Source organism: Hippoglossus hippoglossus, chromosome 4, assembly GCF_009819705.1.
Source record: "Hippoglossus hippoglossus isolate fHipHip1 chromosome 4, fHipHip1.pri, whole genome shotgun sequence".
In the NCBI taxonomy this organism is placed as follows: domain Eukaryota; kingdom Metazoa; phylum Chordata; class Actinopteri; order Pleuronectiformes; family Pleuronectidae; genus Hippoglossus; species Hippoglossus hippoglossus.
Genome location: NC_047154.1, coordinates 15125655 through 15145979, shown reverse-complemented (window position 1 = coordinate 15145979; position 20325 = coordinate 15125655). Strand labels below are relative to the sequence as shown.

At 41.8% G+C, this 20325-nt stretch overlaps 1 protein-coding gene across 3 annotated transcripts; it reads left to right on the top strand.

The window, feature by feature from the left end:
• Positions 1–960: 960 nt before the first annotated feature.
• Positions 961–19708, top strand: ccdc50 (coiled-coil domain containing 50). Of its 3 annotated transcripts, XM_034582597.1 has the most exons (13): positions 961–1238; positions 4983–5045; positions 7647–7776; positions 9580–9670; positions 10179–10281; positions 12748–13632; positions 14344–14516; positions 15851–15895; positions 16270–16413; positions 16536–16618; positions 16724–16833; positions 17231–17274; positions 17401–19708. In XM_034582597.1, exons 1-12 carry the CDS (start codon positions 1184–1186, stop codon positions 17248–17250), a joined length of 1902 nt encoding a protein of 633 aa, XP_034438488.1. In that variant the 5' UTR covers positions 961–1183; the 3' UTR covers positions 17251–17274; positions 17401–19708. The 3 variants fall into 3 exon arrangements, with proteins under 3 accessions (XP_034438488.1, XP_034438487.1, XP_034438489.1); XM_034582596.1 differs by having other exon boundaries at positions 17231–19708; XM_034582598.1 differs by lacking the exon at positions 12748–13632 and having other exon boundaries at positions 965–1238; positions 17231–19708.
• The last annotated feature ends 617 nt before the right edge of the window (positions 19709–20325 follow it).

Sequence of the window (20325 nt, the reverse complement as noted above, 5' to 3'; positions counted from 1 at the left end):
TTGTAAGATCATCCATTAATTATTTTATTTTTTTGCCACAGTTATAACATGTTTTGCCATTTCACGAATGACGATTTCTGTATTAAGTACTGTGATTAAATAAAGTATCCACTGCTCATGGATTAATTATGCAGCAACAGGTCTCCTGGGTCTTAGAAGTGGATTTGCATCACTTTGTGCTCGTTTTGTATCTTTACATCTTTTGTTGTTATATTGGATCTTAATGTGATTATATTATTTCTCTTTGTCTTCATTTTAAATCACCATGTGATAAAATAATCCTTTATTAGTCCCACAATGGGGATATTCACAATACTGCAGCAGCAAAAATATGCATCAGTAAGTAATAACATGCAATACGTAAGTGTAAGGGTAGTAATACTTAAGTGTAAGGAATATAAAAAATACAGAAAAATATGAATGGAATAAGACTAATATATAAAGTTTAAAAACAACAAAAAATCAGTGCATTGTGAAAATAATAATAAAAATGTATTCAGCACCTTTCATACATCAAAGTGCTTTACAATTAAATCAAAGACATGAAATAAGAATAAGAACACTATAGAATAATAGAATGTGTGCAGGGAATGGATTGCACATGAACCATTGAATTGCACAGACAGAATGAATTTTGCACAGTTACGAGAGTTGAACCAGAGTTCAGTCCATGATGGCTGCGTGTAGTTCATGGCTGTACAGTCTCACAGCTGCAGGAGGGAACCACCTGCGCTACTCTACCTTCAGGCTGGATCTGTCTGTCGCTGAGGGAACATGCATGAGAACGGACTGTTCCTGACACGCAGGACATCAATGTTCAAACTATTCAAAGACTCAGGCTCAGAGCTGGAAACAGCAGCAGCAGCAGCAGTGGGCGCTACGTGGCATACTTTTATTTTGAAGCGCCTGTGAGGGAAGCTGGTGTTTGTTGTCTCCGCTGGTTGCGTGAAGGAAGGAGGGACACACACACACACACACACACCCACAGAGAGAGAGAGAGAGAGAGAGAGAGAGAGAGAGAGAGACGCCACCGAAACCAATCAACAGGGCCGTCCAGCACCTGAACCATCAATCGGCTTTATGAGTCCGGACGATCAATCAAGCTGCTGTTAACCTTCGGAAGAAGCGTGGACGTATAATTCACCGTCACCGGCTTGTTTCCTGACTTATTGTCGCTGACAACATGGCTGAATGTAACGTTAGCATCGACCAGAATGAGCTGCCCGGAGTGAAAGAGGGTAACGTCCACGTTCTAATGTTTCCCGGCTCAGTGTAGCTAGCTGGTGTTGTGTCCGGCTAGCTTCATGCTAACCGAGTGTTTGTTGTTGTCCTCACACTGTGCGGCTGTGACGTGTTAGCACACCTCGCTAATCGATGCTAGCGCTGTTAGTCAAGAGGCAGGTAGTGCCCACTGATTCGGTGTCGCGCCAGATTTTGTATCCCAGGTTGATCTGTTTTCCTGTCACTGCCAGCATGCCGGTTCTCTTCTGTCACAGGGAGCTTCACACGTCCCCCTTCATGTGTTAGGACTGTGGGGGGGGGGGGGGGGGGGGGAACTGGTGTTAGAGCCACACACAGTCTGTCACGACACATGTGTGGGTTCCACAAAGCCACACTGCAGTCAGCCGACATGTCAGCGTCAACACTCGAGCCTGCTGTAAAGTACAGCGTGTGGTTCAGCCACAGCTCTGAGGTCTGCCATGCCTTTTGTTTTTGTTTGTGATGGAATCTCATGTGTGATCCCACTTGTGCTTTTGGTTGCAAAATCTATGTGCTGCTTTCATACATCCTCCTAAAAGACTGGGCTGCAGCACTAACCCCCTCTCCCACATGGCTTCCACACACACAGAACTTTTATCAACTATAGTAGAAGGTGTGAAAACAAGTCAAGAGTGGGGCTCTCCACACTGGAGCAGATCCTGGAGGTGATGATGTGCAGGAGCGGAGGAGCCTAGTGTGAAGCAGCTGCTCGGCAGGATGCTTGTTATTCTGGTCAGAGGGAGAAGGAACGTGCATTCCCACTGCTGGGCCAGTCCGCAGAGGGAAGGGACAAGGAAGCTGCTGGAAAAGTGTCAGTTTCATCCCTGGAGTATTTGGATCATAGTAAATGTGGGGAGCCTGTCTTGTTTTCACTGTGCTGTTACTCACACGTGAACTGAACTTGAGGTTTTGATATTTCCAGCTGCACCCGAGGCACAAAGACTCGGCTCTTTCTGTGTCACGTTAAGCTTATTTTCAGTTTCTACCCTTAAGTGAGAAATGAATCCGTAGCTTGCAGATATCATTCACTTTAGTCACTTGTTGCGTGGTGTTGTTAGAAACTCTACACCTCGTTACCTTCGCCAACGAGGATGTTTTCACCCCTTTGTTCATTGGTTGGTTTGATTTTCAACAGGATTTTTTAAAAATCATTTCCTGAAACATGGCAAGATGGGGTGTTTTTTCTTTGTTTTGATTTTAATAATTCATTGATCTTGGGGCGGGGGGAATCTGGCATATTTAGGGTGTCTCGGCAGAGGTACACACTCTACTGAGTGTTAAAAAGAACAGTCCCACAAACCAAAAGCCCTGGACTAGGTTTAATCGACTGGTATGTTTTGCCATACTAGCCACAATAAATCGTTTTTTCTTGGATAAGGAGATTAAGCATATGGTTGCAAATGGTCTGTGATAATTAAATCCCTTACTGATCTGAGGCAGTGGGTGGGGGCTTAGTGAAGGTCTTGCCCTACGCGCCAGTATCTGTTTATTTCAACCATTCCCCCTGTCATCTGCCCATCTACTGCAACAACATGATCTGGACCACTCATCTGCGTTGTTTGTGTCCCAGGCCTGTTGGTGCTGTCTGTTATATTTCTAAAAATCGTTTTTTCTCAAGACTATCTCTAATGTCCAACACAGTCATAGTGTACTTTTGGTTATTATTTTTTACGTGTATGAAGTAATCTTTGTTCTAGCAGATAATGGGCGCTGAGCCCGGCTCTGTGAGGTTGAGTGTGGCTGGAAGCTGGGATGACGAGGAGGAGGAGGAGGAGGAGGAGGAGGAGGGGGAGGGCTTTATATGCAAGATTAGTGTCAGAGGAAGGATTGAACACTGAATATATACATATAAACGATGTATGAGATGTATAATTCTCACCATAAAGCAAGACTAGGTCAAACGAAAAACTCGAGCAAGTTAAAGGTTTCTGTTGTTTGGTCCTCCCTGAATAGAATGACTTTCCCACACAGCACTGTGGTGGCTTCCTGTGAGATGAAATCATGGCCTAAATTTATTCTTCTGTATGTGAGATTTGCAGCTGAAGAAAAGTTTCTCACTGCAGTATTTCAAGAATATCATCCTTAAACAGGAGGTAGTTAATGCATAAGTTATACTATAGATGCTCCCAGGTCCATAACTAAATGAGTTTGTGAGAAAGGTTGTATACATGTCCCTGAGATTCTTCCGTTTCCTACACAGGAAACTGTCAGCATTTGAAGAACCTGATTATTCAAGGGGAGAAAGAGAAAAGTTGAACAGTCTCATTTCACAACACTTGAGATGATGTGTTGATTGTCTTGGGGTTTTATGAGGTTTTAAATTCCCCTCCTACAATTGTTTCCAGAATGAATGTTAACCGCATTCTGGCAGCATTCAGTAATATTGAAACCATGATTGGAAACGGTTTGATTTCCATTTGCTGTAAAGGTTTCTGTGTAAGATTGAAAACAACCAGTAAAATGTGGGGGGTTTTTTTACATGTTTTTGGCCAATAATCCTACTCATCCTCTTCAAAGTATATGTGTGTACATATACATTTAATCTCGAAGCAAATGCTTTTATCCAGGGGGAGGGACAATATGCAAGTTTCAGTACAGTAGGCGACCTTGACGTAAGCACTAAGTACTAAATCTGTTTAATGGGACGAAGGAGGTCAGGTTAAAGGAGTGCGTGAGAAGTGTGAGTTAGATATGTTAGTGTATTTGAGTTGTATCTAATTGAGATATTGATTTTAGCTGGAATGGTTGCACATGAGTCCTTGAGCTTAGGCCAAAAATGTATGTTTCTGTCACAGAAGGTTAATCACAAATAAATGATTATCAGGCTTTTCAGATCTCCTGGTGGTTTACAGCCTAGTTTCTTAATCTGTGCTTTAAGATCATTTAACTACGTCTCAGTGGCTGAATGTGTTGTAATTTAGGATACATGCTTTGATTAAAATAGACATAAATACATTTTCTGTATCTCTTTCTGTGCTTTGGGCATGTGTACTCAAAATAATATTGGTAGTTTTACTCATGTACTCACATTTTGTCACCAGTTCAGGGATTAAACTGGCAGCTTGTCAGTAACAAGCCGGCAGCACTTCTCACTCCTTAAGGTTCTTCTCTGCTTAAATAATGTTTAAGAAAAAGCTGAGAAGTTTCTATTCTGCTCGTTATTCAAGGTTTTGTTTGTTTGCACGGGTGTGAACGATGGTTCCTTATTCACAGTTTCACTTCATGTTCATGCTGACACAAAAAGAACCAAACCATAACACATTCTGAAGATGTCCAAACACCTCATCAGGCTGGTTTAAACTGTCTGAACCAGTTTCTAATCTGTTGAATATATAGATATTTTATTTTCATATCTCATATCATAATAAAGTATTCATAATGTGGGTATCAAGTGTTTAACAGTTAATTTTGCTTAAATTGTTAAGTAGTCTGAGAACAGTCACCATGTTTATAATAACACAAAGTATAAAGCTGTTTTTCATTCAATTAACTAAAAAGCCTGATTGTCAGCTCATTTTTTTAGTTTTTAAACAATTGTTCTTTTCAATCGTGTGTAGGTAGATGTGCCAGATGTTATCACCTGCCTGAAACTGGCATTGTCTCAACCGCCTCTAGTCTGATTTGTATCAGCTACACAGCTTAGAGATCCAGTTGTTGAAGATCATTTTGAACTTTGTTTTTACAGACTTTCTGACGATGCTTTTTCCATTTGTTATTTTCAGTGTGCCGAGACTTTGCTGTGCTGGAGGACCACTGCCTTGCCTACAATCTGCAGGAACAAGAAAGTAAGAAAAGACTATAATATTTATTTTTAGTTCCCATACTTCCATCTGAAAGGACATAAACCTACGTATTTCAAACATCTGGTTCCCTGCTTCAATGCCTCCGATCACAGAACAGACCTCCAGAGAAAAACTCAGCTGTCTTTGTTGGATCCTGTTTTTTATTACGATGGAAAAAATTCAGAGAGCTCTTCCAGATAGTTCCATTCCCTTTTTTCTGGAGTCTGTTAAAACCCTTAAATCATTTATTGTTGTATGTTTTCTGCATCAGGCCTGAATCGCAACTGTTTTTGTCAAACCTCCCAGCTGCATTCCTGGTTCACTTTTTCCAGACAAACACATTATGAAAATAGTTTTTAGATCATAACAGTAAAACAATGAAGGCACTCCACATGCTCAACTTGGACTATTTGTTATATATGTAGGAGGTTAAACTGCAGTGTCAGTAAGCCTATAAACCCTGCTTCAGCGTCACAGTTCACCATGTGAATGGTGCACGATGCCACAACAATACTGTATCAGAGCAGGGCTGTGGCAGAACACAGTGGAGTGGTGCATGGGATTTGCCTGGATCACATTAATTGTGTGTGCTGCAGATATGATATCTCACTATTGCCTCAAAAACTGATTGTTTTTGTGCACATGTTGTGCAAATGCACATACTCCCTTACTCTTCTGCTTTTTAATGCAGTGTATTTAGTCAGTTATGTGCTTACCCCTGCATAACTCATTACATGCTGGTGGTTTTATGAGAGCTCATATGTGTGTAATTAGCTGACATCTTTTTCACATTATTTAAAAAGGCAGTTTGGAGACTCCCCATAGAGGTTTTCTTCCCCTGCTCCAATTTATTTTTCATTATCTGCATCAGGATAAATTGTCCCATCCCATGATTTTTATTGTTTTTAATTTAAATATTTTTCCTCTTCCCAAAAAGCTTTATTTTGCGTTAGTCTTATAGTAGCTATACCTACCTTTGCTGTAGGTTAGGCCACTTTCTAGTGAGGATCTTTTCTGTCAAGACGCACTGACAAACACACCCAGACATAATAAGGCCTCCCTTCCATCAGACACAAATGGCCATGCACAGTTCATTGATGGCCTCCCCCTTCAGCAACACTCTGACAGGAACCAACAGAGAGAGGTTTTGTGGTCAGATTAATCTGGTGAGTTATTCGTTTTGAAGGAGTGGAAACATCAGAGTGTTGACAGTGGAAACATAACATTACTTACTTTCTGTTTCATAAATATGTGGCACTATATCACATATATAGTATACATTTGGAAAGAAGGTCAGATGTCACCCAGCCACACCTTGCAGGTTAGGCTCTGTTTCAGCTGGGGTTCATTTGGTTTTGGCTGACCTGTCTTTGTGTTGTCATCAACTATCTGAAAGTCTGAGTGATGGTAACTGAGGCTCATCTCCCTCTTCTCCCTTTGTTGTGCCACATGACCGGTTCTGGCTTAACCTGAATTTTTTGCTCGTGTTCTCCTCTTTGACTTGTAAGGTCACAGAGGAGAACACGAGCTGACTTAACCTGACAGTTCTCAATGAGCAATGTCACGTTGTTCCTACATCACATGGCTTTTATCATGTACTATTTTTATTTTTTATTTATATTATAAATGTTGAACATTCAGAACACAGAAAAATACAATTGTTGCATTGAAAACAGTTAATTAATTTGAAGATAAATTATAATTGTTGTTTTTAGAGTCTATGCTTTCTATTTAAGTGTACAGCGACACACTTGACACGTCAGAGGTTCAGATAGTCCAGCTATCTAACCTCAGCTCCCCTTTCTGAATGACGTGAGCCCTCTTCAAGGTTGACTTTGTTGAATGAACAAACGTCACAATGTCCAGTCACGTTTTTTTTTTTTCTCCTTTGAAAGTTGAATCAATTTTTATTGTTGAACGGTGTGGCAGTGGATAAATGATGGCCTTATCTTGGGCTGTTTCATCAGTTTTGTCCTCAAATATTTTATTGTGAGGTGTCATAAACTTAAACATTTATCTACGTCATACAACAAAAATCAATGTCGGCCCTTTGACTTTTTACCAAGTTGCCACAGGTGTGACTCACCGTTTCCCCTTTCAATCTCACCGGTGAGAGGGCAGAAACTTTATGGAGCCTCTAGCGGGTAAATTGCCAAATGTAATTTGGTGTTTTTCCACATGAAAGCTGGGACCAAATCGATCGGCAGCTGAAACAGAGCTGAGCGAGTGAGTGATGCTTTCAATGCTAACAAAGCACTTGGAGTGCGTCAGCAGGCAGGATTTATCATCTGTTATGGGCCACAACGTGCCATCACACAACCTTGGAATGATGTCTCAGCTGCGAACATTCATTTCTCAGTGACTAAGAGCGCTCTCTGTTTATTACCACAGACTGAAGCGTCTGTGTCCTCGATCTTGTTTTCTGCAGACCATCTGAACAGCTGCTGTTCAAGAAACGATAACAGCAAGAAAGTGTGATATCTGTAAATCTCTGCAGTGCTTTGCTTTTCATCATCCAGCTAATACCTCACCCAGTAGTGTAACCCAGCCAGCTGACATACTCCAGCAGTGCTAAGAGCAATGTTTATGTGTTTGTGTCTACAGTTGAGAGCCACTTGGCGTCCAATGTCCACAAGAGCCGCCTGGTGCAGAAGGACCTGCAGGTGGCCAAGAAACTGCAGGAAGAGGAGGATAAGAGGGCAAAGATCCAGAGCCAGAAACAGCACGTTGACATGTGGGTGTCTCTCTCACACACACAGTGTATGTCCTTGTCAAAGCAAAATAGCTCCTGAAAAAAATTATGATAAAACCCTACATGGCAAAAGTTGTTACACCAAGAAATGGCACATGATCACCTGATAAGAAAAAGTAAATTACATGAGATCAAGAGTTTACATGAAAGCTGCTAACTAGTTATGATTTTATATAATCATATGGGAGTAATTTTGTATTAATTTGGTCAAATATGTTTCTGCATACAACAGCAACAAGCATACATACAAACAAATAAAAAGTTGTCGTCTGCAAATAAAATACTTAAGATCATTTAAATACAAAATAAAGTATTTTGGACCCAGAACTGAACCCTGTGGAACACCACAGTTTACTTACAGATGTTCAAAGAACTGTACTGTCTATGAAAAACATTTGGCCATCTGCTATGAAATCCTGAAAATTCACAAGCAGCCCAAGCAGATCATTCACAATTATTTTGGTCTCTATGTGGTATCATCCAAAGTCCTACTACATAAATATACTGGACTCCTTCAGCAGTTTGGGTCAGCTCCAGCAGCTTGTCCAAAACTATGCAGCACCCACACGCACTATCCACAATGGCCTGAAGCAGAAACGTAAATCAAGCTTCAGTGACCACTCCTAAACATAGATATGTCTTCTGTTGCCTCTGTCCAGAGCTGCAACAGAGCATGCAAAATGCACAGGATTCTAGCTGCTCTGCAAAAATTTTTAAATCAAAAATAAAAGTGCTGACTCACAGCTCAGTGAGGTCATTGTTTCAAGCTCACATAGACACAGTGAGCTCCAGCCATAGGACTGCAGCCCCGGGGAGAAGCCAGATGCTCCGCAAATGATGCAGGCAGGCCAAATCTGCTTTTCATGCTGGGAGCTCACACTGCCATCCACCCTGATCTCTGCCAGAGCTACTTCACATACAGCCACTCTCACATTTAACTAAACACAGACACAGGAGAATGCAGTGTGTACTGATGAAGGCGTACATGGTGCTACTGTCTGTGTGCTTTTGACACCTTAAGTTCTTCTGAGGTGTTGGGTTCAAACACAGGTGAAGCTGTTCCCCATAAGTAAAATATTACTCATGCATGTCCCACACACTGACAGAGAAACAATCTTTGCATACCAGCCCTCCAGGTGGATGGTGTCTTCTAAATTAAGTGCTTTAAAGATGCGAGTGAACCAAAGTGAGCTGCTGAGATCAACTGCGCAACAGGCAGAGACATTCCTGCTCCCGTCTGAAGCACATACGCCATCGTTCACAACATGCTAGACAGGTTGAAAGCTGAGGTCTTGTGTTCACTGTTCTTATGTAATATGACTATTGTATCACTGATGGGAAATAGTGATTTGTCCCTGATTGATAATTGTTTATTTTTGGGACTGTTTGCATTTGGATAACTTTTGAAAATCTCAGACTGCTGTCTTAACAGAGAAATATAAAATATATGGACAGAATCTATGAATAGGACTAAGTCCTCCGAGAAGGCCTAACAGTTCCCTTATGAAACTACATTCATAATAACCAAATAAATAAAGCAATGAATGAAATAAAACAAGAGATCCTATCTCAACAACACCCTTAGTTAAAGAAAGTGGGAAAAAAAATCCTGAATTTGCTCCGTAATTCGGATCCGCACCAAAATTTAAGGGGTTCTTTCTTGGAAATCATTTGAGTCTACGTCATCATCAAAAGTCTCTATTGATTAACATTGTTGTATCTGTTAATAATGTAATGTTGTTCAACCCCCTCCCCATTTACATACTACAACACTTGGAACCTCAGCGAGCGCCAAGATAACGAGATCGCCCAGGAGATTCAGGAAGAACTGGTCCGACAGGCAGAACACCAACGACAGCAGGAAGAAAAGGATGCGGTAAGAAACACGTCATCAGACCTTTCTGCCCATTCAAGCAAGTCTGGTTACACCCACACGTCAATGACTTGACTTCTAGCATTGATGTATTGTAATGGGTGGGTCACTGTACTTGAGTTGATGTAAATGAGTAACACCCGATGTACATTAGCCTTTAATGTGTTTTTAATCACAATATTTACTCCCTATGTAAAGAGTCGAGATCAAGATGTTTCTGTAAATGTTTTGTTATGTTGTTTTGGTCTCATCGCTCCATAGTAATGTAAAAAATGCTCTTACTGGCAGTAGTAGGGCACTCCAGCATTTAGTTACTTGTTGGTTTCATCTCAAAACATCAGTGATGCTTCTCACCACCATAATCTGATAAATCTGAAACTACGCCGTCTCACCATAGGCAGAAACTACATCTCATAACAAAGTGACATATTTGTTCCAGATCTGTCCAAACAGGGATTTTTTTCATATTCATGTGGGACAACATGTTTACTGTTGCGTTATTTGTTTATAGGCCATTGCTCGTAAGCTGCAGGAAAAGGAGATGAAAGAGGAGCGGAGGAGACAGAAACAGCTGGAAGCAACCTTTGAGGAGGAGTACTTTGAGGATCATGGAGGTAGGGAGAAGACACTTGGCTCATGTTAATGTGTTTATTTGTTGCACATATGAGTCTGTCTGTGTTTAGGGACATGGGTGAACATATGCCTCTCTTTCTGTAGACTGAGCTTTCATTTGCAGCTCTGAATTTATGAGGCTGAGCTTTTGATGCTGCCCAGCGCTGGAGATTATTTTTGACTCGAGGCAATGATTCTGGACTCCATTCATACGCATGTGATTAACCTTGAAGAGAGGCTTGTGGGCTCCTACAGAGAAATAATTTGCCATTTCCCTCCCATTGAAGAGAAAACAAGTGAAAATGGTTTCTTTTAGATGCAGCTTAAATACTTATTGACATCAGATTTGACCTTGGATATTAAATGAATCTCCAAATGCATTAAGAAAATAATAGATTTACCAACTGATATTACATACCTGTTTAAAACACATTTGTCCATAGATACGTTTTTTTCTTTTATGCTTCTATAACATATTTATGAGCGTCTCACTGTCGCATAATACATTCCATTTCAAGCATTTTCCAACATCACACCTGAGATTAAGATTAGCTACTGTTTCTCTAAGGAGAAAATTAGCAGGGCTACTGTGGGATGAATATGTCGTTTCTTACCATTTATTTGTAGGTCGGCATCCTGTGCCATCACCATGTTGAGAATGAAAATTAACTTCATAATAGAAATCGGTCTCTTCTTTCTCTTTTCTGTTTTGTGATCCACAAATGATCACTATAGATGTCGTAATACTTAGTTATTCATAGTTCCCCTGGAAGCTTGCTGTTGTGTTGGTCCATAAGCTTTTTTATTTGTCTGCCTACACCGTTGGTGACACAAAAGTTTTTTTTAACCTTGCGCTTCTTCTCAGGCTTTGTGGTTAAGTAAACCACGTGATACAGGCAGCAGCTGTGAAGAGGCCATGAGAGTAGGTTCCTGGGTGACTTTGAAATGTACACAGCCTCATGTTGGCAGTCATTGGCCTCTGTGTTGACATAAACAGGACTGGGCATGTGTCTCCAGCTATTAGTCTACCTGTCCTATGGATCACCAGCCATTCATCTCTAAATCTCACACACACACACCAGGTGGTCAGGATGACGCTTTGCTTTTGCCGACTGTCATTCTGCCCTCCTCTCTTTCTATACTAGAATGTGTGACACCACCAGGTGCTCTATGTTTGATGTACAGCCTTGTTTAGTTACATAACCACCCACCTCAAACGTCCCAGCTGAATGTGTGTACACACACAACTGCAGAAGTGTGAATGTGCTCACCTTATTACAGATTCAGCTTTTTTGGTTACTCTCTTTCTAATACTTTAAGGGAATGACGTAACCCTTGGTAACAAGATATGCAGGTTATCAGATTGTAACTGTACACGATAGTGGTCAGTTTTGAGACTCAATCACTGAGCTTTTTCACAATCGTGCATTTGTTTGTGACTGTTTCATAGAAGAGTGTTGCAATCAAAATCTCCACCCCACTAGTTTTTATAACCTTATATGCACATGTGCACATATATTCACACTTCTTTGGTATCATGTAGCTTTTCATTAGATCATGTAATTGGCTGCTCCTCACAGGAAATGAGAGACTGCTGCCTGTGTGTTTCTTAATCCAGTGGATTAGGGTCGCACTTAAACCAGCATGGGGCCAGAACCTGTCTCTACTTGACAGGTATACAGCTGGCAGATGGGCAGGCAGGTGAAAGATAGAGTGCTTTTAAAAGTGTTATTGAGACAGAAGATAGTAAATTCTTTAGCCAGTCACTTTAAGGCAGGTGTCTGTCTGGCTCTACCCGCCTCCTTTTTTAAAGTTTTTGAACATCAACACGGTCGATTAGACATTTAGCAGCAGGTTAGATGGCTGAAATTCCTTTGAGCTGACTCACCTCAGCTGTGTACTTCCTTTATTTGCTTTTCAACTCTTTGTTTTCATTCAAACTTTTGTCAGTCAGAGGCCAACTCCCAGCAGGATTGAGTTCTCAGAGATGAACATTTTGTTCAAGTTCATTTCTTCCCCTTTAAGTCAGTCATGCTCCGTTATATTACGTAGTATGTTCGTGTTGTTGTCAGAAATTGATTTTCATCTGTGTTTGTCATACAGTAACCCTAACCACAATCTATTCAAATGTGTTACTAGCACATACTGGCTGCTGTCACATTAAGCTTGACACTAACTGTGTTTGATTTAAGTTAAAAACACTTGTTGCCACTTTCCTCCACCTTTTTCATTTTCCTGAGAGTAACAACCACATCTCTGGATATTTGGGTGCAGCTGAAATCTTAACTCTAACATTTGTATCACATACTGTCTTTTGACCATCTCTCTCCTCATCAGTCCCGTGTCTAGCTCAGTGCTTACTAATCTTCTCAGCCTAAACCATTGTGTTATTTTTCACCTCATGTTTTCATCATTCTCTCCACTCCACCCTCTTTCCACCCTCACTCCTTCACCTCTGCCGTGCTCAGCTGCAAGAAGACCTCTTGATTTGGACAAACACACCCACCTCAAATCCACCTCACCAGGCCGACATGATGAACATGCCCCAGTGGGCTCACATCGTGACTACTCTCCAGATTGTAGCTCAACAGAGCCCAAAAGGAGCAGGTACCCAAGACAGGACCCAGCAGCACCCCACAGCCATTCCAGATACCCTGAGCACCACCTGGTGGCAGAAGGAGGGCGAAGCAGGCATGCAGATCCATACCCGGAGCACCTGCTGCCCTCTAGAAGAAAGCATGGGGACAGGTACCCGGAGTATGAACCCACACAGACCGGTAGAGCCAGAGGCCACGGGGGGGAGGACCCAGAGAGAGTGGTCAGGAGCAAGGAAAGACCAGCCAGACCACCTCCGCCACATACCCACATGGAGAGGGACAGGCATCGAGACAAGAGCAGAGACCTCGACTTGGAGAAACATGCGGGAAAAGACCAGAGGAGAGGCAGAGAGCAGGACCTCAGGGGGATGAGAGCAGGAGGACGAGACAGGGAAAGATCCAGAGATAGAGGACAGAGTGGGGACAGATACAGAGAGAGAGAAAGGCAAAGACAAAAAGAAAAAGAGAGCGCACGAGCAAGAACCAGGAGCATGGAGAGAGGACTGGATGAGGATTATTTGGAGCAGGGTCATGGCAGGGAAGGGTCGCGGGAGGGCAGGGCTTCCTGGTTTGAGGAAGAGGACGAGGGTGAGAGGAGAGCCAGGGGTCGACAGCGTGTCCAATCCAACCCGGAAGAGGTGTTTGATGAGTCCAGGGCCAACGAAGGCAGAGGGGACGCCAGGGAATTGTGGGACCCTCGGCAGGGGGAGGGTCCCAGCAAGGAACGCAATCATTCTCATCCCAGCGCAGAGACAGGTACCACTGTGAGCCTCTTTCTGGGCTCTGTTTGTGTGGTGTGCTGAAGCTTGGCGATCTCAGGTGGTGGGTTGATCTACTGTGACACTGTCACTACTAATGAAGTCACTAATTATCTTCTCTCTCGTCCGATTTTGATTGATTTGTTTTGGTTTAATTTGATTTGTTGATGTTTTGCTGTGGGTTTTGCTCATTCTTGCAATTTCACTGTGCAGAGACTGAACTGTTTGCTGTGATTGTCTCGTAGAATAGCTCCACAGATTTTTGATGTGCTGAACTGTGGCATTCACAAAGGGCTTCATGGCCGCTGAGCTGGTTGTAATGTTTTATCCCAAAGACAAAGGCATCAAACTAAACGCCAGTGAAGTTGCACTGCAGCCCTTTTTGTTGCCTTTTGGCTTTAATCCAATTCAAATTGAATGTATTGTTGCGATGAAACTGTTTCATTGACAGAAAATAATTTTTAATTCATTTCGTCATTCATCAACATGCAAAAACATTCTAGCTCATCTCAAATGTGCAGATTTACCAATCATCTGTAATGCATCAAAATGGTTTTCCAATGGTGATCACAATGTGTTCTGGGAAATTCCGAATTATGTAATCATCACAGAAACAATCTATAAATAAAAAGCAACAAACAATTTGGTAATGATAATAGTTAGCTGCAGCCTCAATTCGTTGTTGATGTTATGTGTTTGGTATCCGCAGGTCGTATTGTGCACCGGGGGAGTGGAGCAGTCATAGCGGAAACTGAGCTCAAGCTGAGCGAAGCCACCAAGGGCCTGACGAAGCTGGATATCAGAGAGCAGGAGCTGAAGGACATGGAGGTGGCCAGGAAACTGCAAGATGAGGAAATCAAGGTGGGGAAGGAAGCCAGACAGGTAAATTGTTTATTTATTCTTACAAAAAAACCGACGACCAGTTTCATGTGCATGTTAAAAACGTATACATTAATATATGCAGGGATAAATACTGTAAACCAAAAGCAACCTCAAGCACTACAAACAGCAGTAGCTACATTTTAACATTCAGTTACTAGTAACAAGTACAATGATTTCTTCTCACCAGTGGACCATGTTTTTGTGTTTATAAAGTATGAGTTTAAGGTTTGGTTTTGTATGAGGATTGCATGCTTAAATAAATATTGCAACTGCACACTACAATATGATATGAATACTGAGCCTCTGTTCATATCCAACATTAACATGCGTCTTGTGTGATCTGATCACAAGTGGACAGCTCTGTCAGAGTATGTCAGTTCACACCTGGCATTACAATGCGATCTGTGTTCACCGCTCGATATGCAAGTGAACGCGCACATCATTTCTGTTTGCAAAGACCAAATGCGATGTTGGTTTAAGAAAGTCTGACTATGACAGACGGGTTGTCTGTGTGTTTGTGAGAGAAAGGCAGGGAGCAGATCTTTCGTTCAAAGCATTTGAAATAGTAGAGCAAATAAAAATAAATGATGATCGGTGTTGATATTCTGGTGGGCTGCTACAAATACATCAATGAATGGGGAAACTCTGAGAGGTCTAAAAATACTTTCAGTTCATTATGAAACTGTTGCGGGTCAGGAGGCGTCAGCTGAGTAAGCGCTCCTTCGATGTGGACAAGGACATTGCGTGCACACTGTTAATAGAATGTGGCCATGATCACTCAGACCACATTCAGAGGTGGATCGCAATCCATAGTGATCAGTGTGTCATGGGTGTGTTCACACCTCTACAAGCTGAACTGTCCACTTGTGATCGGATCAGCTGAGACACAAGTACTGTAATAGCATGATATGATAAAGTGAAACACTCATAATGCCTCTGATACTAATCTTAATTTTTTCCTCAGCCTACAAGAGAAAATATTCAGGGAACCCCCTCATTTATGTCCCTTGGAATAATTTCCTATTTTTTTACATTTCTGCTTAGCTACAGAAAATAACACGAGAAGTTTGTTAGAAAGATATTCGACTCGCATTAGAAATATTTTCACCATGTCAATACAGACTACCCAAACATCATGATCATTTTAATGGATGAATCTGATGATATTTTCACGGACCCCCATTTTAGAACCACTGCAATAAATGACTTGAAGGCTTATTGTGAAAAAAATCCTCCTGAAAATGTCAATCTCTGTCACTTCCTGTTATGTAATGTCAGAACAATGTGTTCCACTTGGGACAAAATGTGACTTCTTGACTATCTTCTCGTTCCAGGCGACCAAGGGGAACGTACGTGCAGCCCAAGTGGCGCAGGATGAGGTGAGAATCAACGTCTGCAAACGTTTCTCATGCTACCTGTGCTCTTTTAATATTTCATATCCTGAGCTCAGCCAGCTGAATCAGATTTGTCATATAATCCTGAATATTTAAACCAAACATCATGTAGGAAGAAGTTAGTAAGGGTTGTTATGTAATACTTTTTAAATAGAGGTATAACTGTAAAATGTGTGTTTTCTGTTTGTATGCCAGAGTAGGAATGCATATGTCACGTGACAGTTATAATACACATGTTATACAAGTAGAAGTGAAACTCAATCAGCGTGTCACCCACACGTCAAATCTAAGGGTTTGGAAGTTTTTCTGTGGCTGTTTTTTCCAGTCGATGTTGACGTGTCTGCGTCTCGCTCTGACAGGAAATTGCCCGGCTGCTGATGGAACAAGAGAAAAAGGAGTACAGGAAGAATCGAGACCGGGAGAAAGAGAAGGAACGAGAGAGGGAGAGGTTGGCCATGGAGAGAATGGCAATGGAAAGGAGGCGGCCAGAGGGAGACTACAGGGTAATTTTCCATAACTATACTCCTCTTAAAATGTGGGATGAAAACTTTTTGCTGCCTGTATTGTATGCGTCTTTCCACTGTGGTAGAAAAAACATAATTTTAGAAGTTTTGTTGTTTTCCAGCCAAATTCGGAGGAAGTCGTGCGGCCCAGAACACGAGAGGAGTATGAACACCAGAAGCAGAAGAACCACAACAAGCCTGCCAGGTACAAGACTCATCACTTCAGAAAACCCAAACTTTTCCAGACCAACAAGTAGAAACTCGATCATCACAAAGAAAGAAAATGTTTTCCTCTCTCCGTTTGTCTCAGGCCTCCTCAGCCTCGACCACACGACTATGAGAATGTTAATCCTGGTTTTGGCTACTCGGACCATCCTGCCCCTCCGCGCGCTCCCACCAGACCTGAGGCTGCTTACAAAGGTACGACGTCCATGTGAGAGAGAGAGGCTGTGTTTACTTCATCCAAACAAAGTTCATGAATGCATTACCTTGAGAGCTCCGAGTGAGAATCCTTTCAAATTTAGGCATAAATGTTCACTTAAACTCACTGATTAACTGATTAGATGTGGGTGGTTTCCTCAAGTTTTGACCAGTTGTCTCTCTGGCGGAAGCATACAACTGAAGGGTGATAAGACCAGTTTGCTTTTTAGCTCGCACACTCCACAGTCCAACCCCTGCCAGTGGCCCTCTTGTCAAAGCTACACTACATGAACACACAATGTCCGCTGATTATTTTCTCAGTGAATCAATTTCACCTGAAAAAGGTGAAAAATGACCAGCACAGTTTCTCATCACAGTTCTCTCTGCTCTTTTCCAGGTGCCTATTACAAGCGGTGACTCAGGCCACGTCCAGGCAATGCTGTCAGTCCTTTTTTATTTTATATATATATAATTTATCTTTTTGTTTTCAACCATTCACTCCCTTTTGACCAAAAGCTTTGGGACAATCTAATGAGTTTGCAATGGCTTTTTTCTTTCACCCTCCAAAGTTTGCCCAGAGTTAAGGAAGCGGGTCAGTGAGTGCTGGAACCATACTCATCTTTTCCTTTTTTTTTTTATTTGTAAATTCTTATTAATGTTATTTCTTTTAACTGACTCAACACCAAGACAAGCCAAACTAGCAGCCTTGCGACATAACTCCCATTATTCTTAGCTGTTGAAATGGAGGAAGCGGCTCCTCGTCCGCTGTGCTCGTCGTGTGCTGATGTTCGTCCCATCTGCGGACCATGCCATCACAAGGGCTCGAGGCCTCTGCTGGATATAACCATGCAATCTCAGATTTCCTCATGACTCTTCATGGGACGTGCCTGTCTGGTCCAACATGGATGCTACAGTGTCTTAGATTCCAACACGGCAGCTGCTTTGTATCACCCATGCTGCAGATCTGCTCTCGTCATGCTGTTCAACGAGGCTCCGCAGGCCTTATCCATGTGCCACACAGCGTAGGACTCCGGAGGGACACGTTTCCATTGCTGTATTACAACAAAACAACAAAAAAAGCCTTTTATCGAGATGCTGGTCGTTCTGACATTTACCGCGTTGTTCCAGTGCAGAGGAGGCGGAGCTTTGTGATGATCCATGGACATTTTAAATGCGTCTTTTTCAGCTTGTGACAGGGGACATTTATTGTCCCCGTCACCCTCTCACTGAAAGTGGACGGATGATATTCTGTGTATGACTCACTGTTTCTATGTGCATGCTTACTGAAAGTGTACAACTGTGTACATGCATTTCAGCTCTATACCCAATGATCTGGCTGGCTCTTCGTTTTTGTTAGAAAGGGCTAAAGCCACAAAATGCCAATAATCTTCTCCCCAGTGAATGAACAAAACGTGTGCTCGCTCATATACTGCTGTACAATATATCACCTTCCTGCCAATGTTGCATATCGGCTTGCCAACTCCAAACCAAAACTGGCTCGTAAAAGAACCAGAAATGAAATGCATGTACATCGGCTTGTCTGTGTCAAACCTGAATTCATGCCTGTGCTTATGGCACAGAAATTGTGCGATTGAATATCTGCTTATATTTTATTTAAATGTAAATATCTGTTTTTTTAATTCAACTTGTGTTACCAAATCATGCCCCCCCCCCCCCCCATTGTGGAACATACAAGATTCTCTCTTTAGTCCTAAAATCTTGTCCCACCAGGAATTTTTGTTCAGAAAGGGAGCCTTATAATTTATTTTTATACAGTACTTTGTTGCTTTTTCCTCAGATTGTTCCCAAAAGTTCCCCACGTCACTTCCAGTCCTCTTATCTTTGTCTGAAACTCAAAGGCAGAGATCATTTCCTGCCTGCAGAGACCGTTCCAACAATGGAAGTGTGTCTGGATTGAGGGGAATTTATTGACATAAAATAAATATTACTGCTTAAAGGGACAGTTTTTCTTTTCTTTTCTTTTTTTTTTTTTTTTTTTTATCTGCTCCAGAATCCATGATTTTCTGTTATTGAAGAAGGATCTTATATAAAATGCATAGCACATTTAAACTCTGCGTTGACTGAAATGTTTGTGTGAAGTCAACAAACATTCAGTCTTTGAACATTCAGGTGGACTCGGCTGGCCTCAGCGCTGCTTCCATGTTCTCTCGTAAAATAAATGTCCCTGAAATTATGAATCAGCCTCGAAAATGATTCCCTCCCTGTTTGGAGACGATGTGTTGTTTTCTCTGCCTACGTGTGACATGTGGTGTGTGTGTGTTGCTGGTGGCATGCAGCAGTACACGCTGGTGTTGTCCAATCGATGATGTTTTATTCGCTGTTGACAGAACGGGATTTGTGCCATATGTTAAATTCTTTTTCAGGGACCTGAAAATGGGGGGGGGGAAGCTTAGAAAGTTGTGGCTGTAGCAAAGTCGCCACACCCACTAAGGTGGAACTCCTAATTTATTATTTGATGACAGCACCACCTTGTGGACATGTTGACAGTTAAATATACAAGAAAGGATGTGATGAAGTCTTTGGTATATTGAAGGATGTTGTGCATGAGACTGTGGATGTGAGTGCTGTCTACATCAGTGAGTGTTTTAATTTCTCCTTGAATCCTGGGCTTGTATGCAATCTTCCAATCATGAATCAACACACGTGTGTTGGCACTTAATGTAACGGACCTTTTTTTTTTTTAAAGTAAAGTGAATTAACCAGTTGCTTTTACGTTTTGAAATGTAATAAACTGTATCAGCATTTCTACAGTTCATGAATATGTCTGTTGAGTCACTGAAACACTGATCAGTCAAACTAAAGGGTGAAGGCCTCAGACAACCATGAAAAGTATCTTTGCTCGTTTGGTTTTAAATGATTTCATTACCACACTTTTATTATTACCCCTTTATTGCCACTTTCACTACCTGTTTTGCAAGTTTTAGCTTGACGCTGTAAAAAACAAGCCTCTCCATACGCTTCCCTCCAGCCAGTGACCTTTTGGCCTAGAGAAAATCTGCCTATAAAGAAACTGAAGACCTTTTACATTTTAAGTTGTGGTGTTGCCGGCTCGTCGGGTTCATGCCACAGTTGTTCTGAATGTTTGGTAGTTTGTCGACGCAGGTAATCCTGGTCAGTATTTGCACAGTAGTGATCAACAACACCACATGAAAGTGAGACCAGTTTAATAGAAAACCTCTTAACCTCCAGCTGTTTGCACATGCAAATACTAACTGCACCAATTCAAGCTGAAAGACAAGAAAGTAGTTCCACACATACAGTAGAGTGTCAGGTTTATTTCTGTAGGAGCAGATACACAATCATATAATCAGTGAAACAATACACATATACAACAATACACATCAAATACTTTCCCCTTGTGTGGATTGATTGTCTTTATCTTGGCCTCCTTCTCAAAATGAATCACGTGCTCATTTATTTTGGGAGTTTCCGTGTACCATCAGTTCACTGTCAGAGGCAGGGAGCCTTTTT

Excerpts from the sequence above, each read along its gene's own strand:
- ccdc50 (XM_034582597.1), top strand. The coding sequence starts at position 1,184 with ATGGCTGAATGTAACGTTAGCATCGACCAGAATGAGCTGCCCGGAGTG. Across the intron at positions 7,777-9,579 it reads CAGAAACAGCACGTTGACAT|CGAGCGCCAAGATAACGAGA; the intron begins GTGGGTGTCTCT and ends TTGGAACCTCAG. Across the intron at positions 16,414-16,535 it reads GGCCAGAGGGAGACTACAGG|CCAAATTCGGAGGAAGTCGT; the intron begins GTAATTTTCCAT and ends GTTGTTTTCCAG.